At 42.9% G+C, this 12033-nt stretch overlaps 1 protein-coding gene across 1 annotated transcript in view; it reads left to right on the top strand.

Annotated features, from left to right (window-relative positions):
• Positions 1-1056: 1056 nt before the first annotated feature.
• Positions 1057-12033, top strand: part of LOC129862316 (guanine nucleotide-binding protein G(i) subunit alpha-1) — a 73907-nt gene continuing 62930 nt past the window's right edge. The window contains exon 1 of the mRNA XM_055933826.1: positions 1057-1516. Within this exon, the coding sequence (XP_055789801.1) occupies positions 1399-1516 (118 nt within the window). The 5' untranslated portion in view covers positions 1057-1398. The remainder of the gene's footprint in view (positions 1517-12033) is intronic.

Genomic DNA, 12033 nt, shown 5'->3' with positions numbered 1-12033 from the left:
TCCAATAAGAAAGCTTATTTTTGCTTTCAACCAATGGCCCTGAATAGCATCTCTGTCTGACAGTATATAAGGCTGCTGTGTATAACTCCTATTTTTATGGCTGTAGCTTTCAATGCAAATCCACTCCTGCTCATAAACTATGCACTATACAGAATAAATTAAATATGAATTAAAATCTCCACAAACACTTGCACGCAAAACATGTACTACATATGAACACAAATGCACACATTGAATGGAGATTTGAAATTTGGGCCAACATATGACTGTGAAACATAGGCTACTGTCTTCAGATATATTAATATTCAGATGTATTAACACTGTTTTTCAGGGAGTCTTGGGATCCATAAAAACATTACAACGTGTCATCATCTAAGTGGCTGAGCATCTTGACTGGGCACAATGCCCCCGCAGCAACCAACAAACAAACAAACATCAGCCATGCAAATTAAGGCATTCATTAGTTAACTTAATGCCTAATCTCCATTAGTCTCCGTTAACTCTCTATAATCCATTTTAGATTATGCTGTCTAGCCTGTCTGGATCCTCTCCATAGGCCCTACACAGTCAACCCTCATGCATTTGACATTATGAAGCATATAATCACATATCAACACATAATCAACTATATTGTGAATTATTAGCATTTTCTAAATTAGGATTTAACATTCATAATGTTAAATCAATGACTATTAAAGTGCAATTGAACAGGGAAATGGACCCTCATCCAGATACTGTATCTACATTGTTTGTAGTCAAATCTTTGGGCCAGGCTGAAACCTGGCACTGCACTATTAGGTAGGCTACTTTCCTGACTTCTGAATGTCTGTAAAGAAAACACAGCGATAGGTTAGATAAAATATTGTATGTAATGCACCCAACTGCCTTTTTAGCCCGTCATGTATGTAAACTCATAGGTACAACATTTTGCCCTCATCTCAAAGAGTTTAGCGAATCACCTCAAGAAAGCAGCAATATTATAACTTTGGTGCCACTGTGCCGACAGAAAATACAATTTTGAGGAAAGGGCTGCGCGCTATCACGCATGCGCAGACATCGGGTACGTGAACAACGGGAAACAGTCCATTGATCAACAGCTCAAACAGGCAAAAAAAAAACGCTCCTTAACCGTTCCTCTTTTTAAAATTGGGAAATGATCATCTGAGTACTTCTAAATCGTTATAGAAGATAAATAGAAACCACAACGAAAAGCTTTTTTTGAAGGAAAGTAATTTTAGAAGTGCTGCTGAGAAACAATTTATCTGGCTAGACTGGGTGCGAGGCAAGGGCGTGTTTGAATCTCAGAGGGAGGCTCCCTCCTTGTTTTAGCTTGTGCATGTTATTGCATTGTGTATATTTGGTCTTTTTAACTGTTACGTTTTGGGAATCGGCTTGAAGATGGGGTGTACTCTGAGCACGGATGATAAGCAGGCGCAGGAGCGCAGTAAAATGATCGACAGAAATTTACGGGACGACGGGGAAAAAGCAGCACGGGAGGTTAAGTTGCTTCTGCTCGGTGAGACCAAGACGGAGTGTTGAACGAATGGTTGAATGAAAAATTTGCTAGTTCGCTAACCTTGGTTAACTAGCTAGCTATATACCCAGCTAACGTTAGCTAGTTTTATACAGGTGGTGCACAAGAGTTTGATAGTGCCAATATTGGCAACTTTTTATGAATGGAATTAAAATTAACTCATTCAAATAGCTAGTTAACGTTAGCTCGCTAAATAGCGAACTAACGTTAGCTACTTAACATAGTTAGCTAGTCCTGTTGAGTTAGTCCTACTGGCAATGAACTAACTACGGTTGCTAGGTAACTATCCCTAGCCTTATTGGCTAACTAGTCCCTAGCCGGCTAAACTCAATGATGTACAATGGAGTTGAGCGGTAATTAGTGTGAGCGGACTAGAGCTCTGACGTCACTTATTTTATATACTATTGTACTGATTTCCGCACCTAAAGAACATCCCGCAAGTACACACAACAATGTCGTGTTTAATTGCGGAAAATTCTTTGGGTGATGAAATCAGTAGTTTAATAAAACATAAATGTTGTGTCGTATGAGCTCCAGTCCGCCTACACGAGTTGCTGTTCAACTCCATTGTGAATGATGGAATTGAGTTTAAACGCCTAGCTAATCCGTCTAGGTATCTCAGTGATTCAGGTGTCATGGCTAACTAACGTTAATGTTAGTCTCAATGATCAGATTAACTAGGTGGCTAACATTACCTAGCTAGTAAACCAAATTATTTACCTAGCTGATGTTAAATTAGCAAAGTATCCTGTCTTGATTTGCACTGCCTTAGCAAAGCCGTTTGAGCTACTACAGCCAAGTTTTTCTTTTTTCTGACACTGATTTATTGAACAAAGGGTTCTCAAATTTTCAGCTGAGTGTGCACAACTGTGTGTGCACTCAGATAGCTTGAAAAATAATGAATCATAGCTACACTATATATACAAAAGTATGTGGACACCCCTTCAAATTAGTGGATTCGGCTATTTCAGCCACACCCATTGCTGACAGGTGTATAAAATCGATCACAGCCATGCATTCTCCATAGACAAACACTGGCAGTAGAATGGCCTTACTGAAGAGCTCAGTGACTTTCAACGTGGCACTGTCATGGGATGCCACCTTTCCAACAAGTCAGTTCGTCAAATGTCTGCCCTGCTAGAGCTGACCCTGTCAATTGTAAGTGCTGTTATTGTGAAGTGGAAATGTCTAGGAGCAGCAGCTGCTCTGCCGCAAGGTGGTAGGCCACACAAACTCACAGAACGGGACCGCCAACTGCTGAAGCACTTAGCGTGTAAGAAATCGTCTGTCCTTGGTTGCAACACTCACTACAGAGTTCCAAATTGTCACCACAAGGGCTGATCGTCGGAAGTTTCATGAAATGGGTTTCCATGGCCGAGCAGTGCACGCACACAAGCCTAAGATCACCATACGCAATGCCAAGCATTGGCTGGAGTGGTGTAAAGCTTGCCGCCATTGGACTCTGGAGCAGTGGAAACGTGTTCTCTGGCGTGATGAATCACGCTTCACCATCTGGCATTCCGACGGACGAATATGGGTTTGCCCATGATTTTGGAATGAGATTAGCAAGCTAATTTGGCTACAAAACTGCAATGAATTCATCCAATGGTTAAGTAGTCTAGCGAGACTTGGAATTGCATTTACAGTAACATAGATCGCTACTAGTATGAGCCATATGACGAATCGTAGTAGCTAAAAGTATGAGTCATTAAACTCTTGCTGTAAATGGACATGGCTTCTTCCACTCTCCTTTTTGCTGTAATAATAGTTCTAAGATTCCCACAGCATAATAATGTGTCTGTTTGTCAGTCAACTACCCATGTTATTTGTGTAATGGTCAGGCTTTATCATTTATTATGTTTCTGTTTGCTTCTCGAATAGATGTATGTTTTGTATATATTATTAAAATATTAAATGTTTTATTTTAAAGATAGCCAGTAGGGTTGCACATTTTGGGGGAATATTAAGAGGTGGAAACTTTCCGTGGGAATTAATGGGAATATATGCAAATGAATATTAATACAATTTAAATGTACATGTTTTTCTTGCCAGCATAGTTGGTGTCCAACATGTATACTGTGGTGTGTATGGGCTTCAGGCAGAAGTCTTCACACTTTTTGGAATACACACTTTTTGATGTATTCCAGAACTGCAGTTTCCTCTGCTTGGAGCAACAGTGAAGTGGACAGGGTAGTATGGATTTCTTCTCTTACATCTGCAAGCAGAGTCTGAACATCAGACAGGATGGCATTGTCTCTCTCAGTCCGTGCAATGGCTACTGCTATAAGTTTCAGGCTGCTTACCACTCCCAAAATACATCATTCAGGAGGATCCTCTTGATTGGGCTGTCCATAGCCGTAGACTGTGATATGGCCAGTTCTTGGAGAGACTCCTTCCCCTCCAGGAGACTGTCAAACATGATGACAACGCCACCCCAAATGGTGTTGCTGGGCAGCTTCTATGTGGTGCTCTTATTCTTCTCACCTTGCTTGGTGAGGTAGATTGCTGCTATAACTTGATGACTCTTCACATACCTAACCATTTCCTTGGCTCTCTTGTAGAGTGTGTATCCATTGTTTTCAGTGCCATGATGTCCTTGAGCAGATTCAATGCATGAGCAGCACAGCCAATGGGTGTGATGTGAGGGTAGGACTCCTCTTAAGACCAAGCAGCCTTCATGTTTGCAGCATTATCTGTCACTAGTGCAAATACCTTCTGTGGTCCAAGGTCATTGCATACTGCCTTCAGCTCATCTGCAATGTGGGACTTTTGTCAGGGGTTGCTTGTTGTGAGCGCTGAGGGGTCATGAACACCTGGCCAGATGATTCTGCATCTTTTGTTGCATGATTTGGCACAGTATTTGCAAATGTACACAGATTTTCCTTCTATAATAGCTGCAGTGAAATGTCTCCACACATTAGACAGTGCCTGTGGCATTTTCCTGTAAAAAAATAAAACAAATACAATTCCATGTACAGATAAATAGTTAGGCATTTAGAATAAACAATTCATTTGTAAGATAAATGTTTTAGTTCTGAAGGATTCATTGCTATAGAAATGTACCTGGATAAAAGGTGAGCCACTTTCTTGTTACTGGTTATCCCATTTTGAATTCAGTTGACCAAAGTTACTTTGCCAACTCCTCAAACCTGATTTGTAGTATAGGGCTCATGAGTGCTGTCTGTGTGGTGTGTTTACATGCAAAGACTCCGCCTCCACACCCTGGTTTCCCAGAGAACGTCCATTGGCAACTCAGGTAGTCTAGTATTAACCTGTCTAGGATCAGCGTGGCGCTAGCGGCACACCCCCCCCCCCCCACTGAAAAACCAGTGCCGCGAAATTCAAAAAAAATATTTTTTTAAAATATTTAACTTTCACACATTAAAGTCCAATACAGCTAATGAAAGACACAGATCTTATGAATCCAGTCAACATTTCCGATTTTTAAAATGTTTTACAGGGAAGACACAATATGTAAAGATGTACATCTATTACCTAAAAACACATTAGCATATTCCACCATCTTTTATTTGTCCACCAACACCAGTAGCCATCACCAATTCGGCTAAACTAAGATATTTATAGCCCCTAACCAACAAAAAAACTCATTAGATGACAGTCTGATAACATATTTATGGTATGGGATAGGTTTTGTTAGAAAAAAGTGCATATTTCAGGTATATGGCATAGTTTACAATTGCACCCACCATCACAAATGGACTAGAATAATTACAATGAGCAACGTGTTTACCTAACTACTAATCATCAAACATTTCGTAAAAATACACAGCATACACGAATCGAAAGACACAGATCCTGTGAATACAGACAATATTTCAGATTTTCTAAGTGTCTTACAGCGAAAACACAATAAATCGTTATATTAGCTTAGCACATAGCAATTAGCAGCCCAGCATTGATTCTAGCCAAAGTGAGCGATAAAAGTCAACATCGCCAAAAGATATTAATTTTTTCACTAACCTTCTCAGAATTCTTCCGATGACACTCCTGTAACATCACATTACAACATGCATATACAGTTTGATCGAAAATGTTTATATTTAGCCACCAAAATCATGGTTAGACAATGTGAAATGTAGACAAGCTGGTAAAGAAAACGTCCTTGCGCCACTTAGACAGTGATCTACTCTTATACATAAATACTCATAAACGTGACTAAAAAATATAGGGTGGACAGGGATTGATAGACAATTTAATTCTTAATACAATTGCGTTATTACATTTTTTAATTTATCCTTACTTTTCAATACAGTTTGCGCCAAGCGAAGCTACGTCAAAAAACATGGCGTCCTAAGCCACTAAAATGTTTCGACAGAAACACGATTTATCATAATAAAAATGTCCTACCTTGAGCTGTTCTTCCATCAGTATCTTGGGCAAAGGATCCTTTCTTGGGAGAAATCGTCTTTTGGTGGAAAGCTGTCCTCTTGCCATGTGGAAATGTCAACTACGTTCGGGATGAACTGAAAAGCGTTCCCAACTTTTCACATCGTTGCAAAAATAAATGTCCCAAAATCGCACTAAACGGATATAAATTGCTATAAAACGCTTTAAATTAACTACTTTGTGATGTTTGTAACTCCTATAACGAGTGAAAAGATGACCGGAGAAATATAACAGGCTAAACTAATGCTTGGAACAGGAGAGGGTCGGTGTCTTCCACGCGCGTTACGCAGCAAGAAAAGACTTGCTAGCTAAAGGTTTTTTTCATTTGTAGGGCCTGTGAACGAGCAATCGAGCCCGTTGGAATCGTCATCACGTAAAGGCATCCAGGGGAAGACGTAAGAAGTGTCCGTATAGTCATAGCAACGACAGTGCCCGTTTAAATGACTTCAGAAAAGTGGCCAACGTTTCTCAAATCTGACTCCATGTCAGGGAAATTGCTGTAGAATGGGCTCTGTTCCACTTAGAGACAAAATTTCAACTCCTATAGAAACTATAGACTGTTTTCTATCCAATAATAATAATAATATGCATATTGTACGATCAAGGATTTTGTGGGAAGCCGTTTAAAAAATTAGCCACATTAGCATAAATAGTCTAAACAGCGCCCCCATCCCCAACAGGTTAAAGTTTAATTAGTTATAAACTCAGCAAAAAAATGAATTGTCCCTTTTTCCGGACCCGGTCTTTCAAAGCTAATTTGTAAAAATCCAAATAACTTCACAGATCTTCATTATAAATGGTTTAAACTCTGTTTCCCATGCTTGTTCAACGAACCATGAACAATTAATGCACCTGTGGAACTGTCGTTAAGACACTAACAGCTTAGACGGAAGGCAATTAAGGTCACAGTTATGAAAACTTAGGACACTAAAGAGGCCTTTCTACTGACTACTGAAAAACACCAAAAGAAAGATGCCCAGGGTCCCTGCTCATCTGCGTGAACGTGCCTTAGGCTTGCTGCAAGGAGGCATGAGGACTGCAGATGTGGCCAGGGCAATAAATTGCAATGTACGTACTGTGAGACGCCTAAGACGGGGAGACAAGACGGACAGCTGATCGTCCTCACAGTGGCAGACCACGTGTAACACCTGCACAGGATCGGTACATCCGAACATCACACCTGCGGACAGGTACAGGATGGCAACAACAACTACCTGAGTTACACCAGGAACACACAATCCCTCCATCAGTGCTCAGACTGTCCCCAATAGACTGAGAGAGGCTGGGCTGAGGTCTTGTAGGCCTGTTGTAAGGCAGGTCCTCAGCAGACATCACTGGCAACAACGTTGACTATGGGCACAAACCCACCGTTGCTGGACCAGACGGGACTGGCAAAAAGTGCTCTTCACTGACGAGTCGCGGTTTTGTCTCACCAGGGATGATGGTTAGATTTGCGGTTATCGTCGAAGGAATGAGCGTTACACCGAGGCCTGTACTCCGGAGCGGGATCGATTTTTAGGTGGAGGGTGCGTCATGGTCTGGGGCGGTATGTCACAGCATCATCGGACAGAGGTTGTTGTCATTGCAGGCAATCTCAACGCTGTGCGTTACAGGGAAGACATCCTCCTCCTTCATGTGGTACCCTTCCTGCAGGCTCATCCTGACATGACCCTCCAGCATGACAATGCCACCAGCCATACTGCTCATTCTGTGCGTGAAATCCTTCAAGTCAGGAATGTCAGTGTTCTGCCATGGCCAGCGATGAGCCCGATCTCAATTCCACTGAGCACATCTGGAACCTATTGGATCGGAGGGTGAGGGCTAGGGCCCCCCCCTCCCCAGAAATGTCTGGGAACTTGCAGGTGCCTTGGTGGAAGAGTGGGGTAACCTCTCACAGCAAGAACTGGCAAATCTGGTGCAGTCCATGAGGAGGAGATGCACTGCAGTACTTAATGCAGCTGGTGTCCACACCAGATACTGTTACTTTTGATTTTGACCCCCCCTTGGTTCAGGGACACATTATTCCAGTTCCGTTAGTCACATGTCTGTGGGACTTGTTTAGTTTGTCTCGGTTGTTGAATCTTATGTTCATACAAGTGTTTACACATGTTAAGTTTGCTGAAAATAAACGCAGTTGACAGTGAGAGGACGTTTCTATTTTTGCTGAGTTCATGTACGGAATATGCATGGTATACATCATCCAACAAAATGCTTACTTGTACGTTCCTTATCGACAATGCAGCAACAATAAGGAATAGTAAAAATAAAAAATAAATAGGAATACGAACATAGTAAATGGCAGAATATAATAAACATTTTAGCTTAAGTATAATACAGGAAGGCACAATTTATAGAACAATATTTACATGTGTATTGGAGATGTGGGGGTCAAGTGTATAATAGGAGTCTGGTAGTAGCAGTTGTGACGTGTGCTAAGGTACGGAGAATCAGAGCAGGTCGTCGTTCAAGTGTTCAGCAGTTTCACTTGTAGATATTTTTAGCAACTTTTATATGTTCAGTGGAACCCAATTTGAGACCTGTGTCTCATTTTATAATGGTGGCCTAAGGACAAAAAATATTAAATCAAAACAACAAAAAATAACTTCAAGACAGCTATAAATACATTGCATCAGGTTATTACAACAAGTTGTACAAATCAATTGATACAGTTGCACTCTTCAGTGAACTTATTCAACAAGAGTTTTAAACTGCCCTATTAGCACCAGGCAATCCAGGTTGTAATTTGTTTTATAAGGTATTCCATAACTGTGCTGTGTTAACTAAAGGGGGATTTATCAAACTGTAGAGACCGACGGGACCTTTCATTCAAACGGGTTTGGTATCTCATATTTTTGTTTCAACAGGGAAGTGAGCTATGTTGGAAGCTTGTGGATCAGATCTTTGTAAACGAGAAGGGAGTAATGAAGTGATCTATGGGATTTTAGTGAATTCCAGCAGACCTTCTGATACAGGATGCAGTGATGAGTATCAAAACTGTCACCTGTAATAAAGCGAAGGGCGCTATGGTAGACTGTATCCAAAGGTTTAAGAGTAGTGGCTGCTGCATTCTGGTAAATGGTGTCGCCATAGTCAAGAACTGGCAGGAACGTTGACTGTACAATCTGCTGCCGGCTGTTCATGGAGAGGCAACATTTTATTTCAGCTTTTTAACTAGCATCAGTATGTTAAAAAAAACAAAAAAACATTAGATCTTTATCAATCCAAACGCCCAGATATTTACAGATGGGAACCAACTCGATGAAAGAACCATCCAATGAGTGAATATGTAACCCATCTGACAAATGCTTCCGTGAATTAGAGAACATCTATTTAGTTTTGTCTGCATTAAGTACAAGTTTTAAATCAACAAGGGGTTTCTGTAAGGGAGGGATCTTAGCACCACCAATTTCCAGCGCCAACAGAGATGGCCGCCTTGCTTCGCGTTCCTAGGAAATTATGCAGTATTTTGTTTTTTATGTGTTATTTCTTACAATGTTACCCCAGGAAATCTTAGGTTTTATTACATACAGTCGGGAGGAACTATTGGATATAAGAGCAACGTCAACTCACCAACATTATGACCATGAATACGACTTTCCCGAAGCGGATCCTCTGTTTGGCCTACCATCCAGGACAATGGATTGGATCCCAGCCGGCGACCCAAAACAACTGCGCCGTAGAAGGGGTAGACTGAGCGGTCTTCTGGTCAGGCGCCGTAGACGGGCACATTGCGCACCACATGAAATCCGAGCAAGGGTAGCATTCCAGAGAGACATCAGAGACTGTAACGTTCTTTGTTTCATGGAAACATGGCTCACTCGAGACACGCTGAGTCGGTACAGCCACCTGGTTTCTTCACACATCGCGCCGACAGAAACGAGCATCTCTCTGGTAAGAAGAAGGGCGGGGGTGTATGCCTTAGGATTAACTAGACGCCGTGTGATCATAACAACATACAGGAACTCAAGTCCTTTTGTTCACCTGACTTAGAATTCCTCACAATCAAATGCCGACTGCATTATCTACCAAGAGAATTCTCTTCGATCATAATCACAGTCGTGTATTTTCCCCCCAAGCAGACACATCGACGGCCCTGAAAGAACTTAATTCGACTCTATGTAAACTTGAAACCACATATCCTGAGGCTGCATTTATTGTAGCTGGGGATTTTAACAAGGCTAATCTGAAAACAAGGCTCCCCAAATTCTAGCAGCATATCGATTGTGCTACCAGCGCTGGCAAAACCCTAGATCACTGTTATTCTAACTTCCGCGACGCATATAAGGCCCTCCCCCGCCTTCCGGAAAATCTGACCACGACTCCATTTTGTTGCTCCCAGCCTATAGACAGAAACTAAAACAGGAAGCACCCGCGCTCAGGTCTGTTCAACGCTGGTCCAACCAATCGGATTCCACGCTTCAAGATTGCTTTGATCACGTGGACTGGGATATGTTCCGCATAACGTCGAACAACAACATTGACAAATACGCTGATTCAGTGATGTTGTACCCACAGCGTCTATTAAAACATTCCCCAACCAGAAACCGTGGAATGATGGCCGCATTCGCGCGAGACTGAAAGCGCGAACTGCTTTTAATCAGGGCAAGGTGACCGAATACAAACAGTGTAGCTATTCCCTCCAAGGCAATCAAACAAGCTAAGCGTCAGTATAGAGACAAAGTGGAGTCGCAATTCAATGGCTCAGACACGAGGTATGTGGCAGGGTCTACAGTCAATCACGGACTACAAAAGAAATACCAGCCCCGTCGTGGACCACGATGCCTTGCTCCCAGACAGACTAAACAACTTCTTTGCTTGCTTTGAGGACAATACAGTGCCACTGACATGGCCCGCTACTGAAACCTGCGGGCTCTCCTTCACTGTAGCCAACGTGAGTAAAACATTTAAACGTGTTAACCCTCGCAAGGCTGCAGGCCCAGACGGCATCCCTAGCCGTGTCCTCAGAGCATGCGCAGACCAGCTGGCTGGTGTGTTTACAGACATATTCAATCAATCCGTATCCCAGTCTGCTGTTCCCACATGCTTCAAGAGGGCCACCATTGTTCCTGTTCCCAAGAAAGCTAAGGTAACTGAGCTAAATGACTACCGCCCTGTAGCACTCGCCGCCGTCATCATGAAGTGCTTTGAGAGACTAGTCAAGGACCATATCACCTCCACCCTACCTGACACCCTAGACCCACTCCAATTTGCTTACCGGCCCAATAGGTTCACAGACGACGCAATCGCCATCACACTGCCCTTACCCATCTGGACAAGAGGAATACCTATGCAAGAATGCTGTTCATTGATTACAGCTCAGCATTTAACACCATAGTACCCTCCAAACTCGTCATTAAGCTCAAGACCCTGGGTCTCGACCCCGCCCTGTGCAACTGGGTCCTGGACTTCCTGATGGGCCACCCCAGGTGGTGAGGATAGGTAACAACATCTCCACCCCGCTGATCCTCAACACTGGGTCCCCACAAGGGTGCGTTCTCAGGCCTCTCCTGTACTCCGTTCACCCAGGACTGCGTGGCCATGCACGCCTCCAACTCAATCATCAAGTTTGCAGACGACACTACAGTGGTAGGCTTGATTACCATCAACAACGAGATGGCCTACAGGGAGGAGGTGAGGGCCCTTGGAGTGTGGTGTCAGGAAAAGAACCTCACACTCAATGTCAACAAAACAGAGGAGATGATCGTGGACTTCAGGAAACAGCAGAGGGAGCAGCCCCCTATCTACATTGACGGACAGTAGTGGAGAAGGTGAAAGGTTTTAAGTTCCTCGGCTTACACATCACGGACAAACTGAAATGGCTCACCCACACAGACAGCGTGGTGAAGAAGGCGCGCAGTAGCACCTCTTCAACCTCAGGAGGCTGAAGAAATTCGGCTTGTCACCAAAAACACTCACAAACTTTTACAGATGCACAATCGAGAGCATCCGGTCGGGCTGTATCCACCGCCTGGTACGGCAGGCCGTAAGGCTCTCCAGAGGGTAGTGAGGTCTGCACAATGCATCACCGGGTGCAAACTACCTGCCCTCCAGGACACCTACACCACCCGATGTCACAGAAAGGCCAAAAAGAT

Source organism: Salvelinus fontinalis, chromosome 9, assembly GCF_029448725.1.
Source record: "Salvelinus fontinalis isolate EN_2023a chromosome 9, ASM2944872v1, whole genome shotgun sequence".
NCBI lineage: Eukaryota > Metazoa > Chordata > Actinopteri > Salmoniformes > Salmonidae > Salvelinus > Salvelinus fontinalis.
This window is presented reverse-complemented; position numbering and strand designations above follow the sequence as displayed.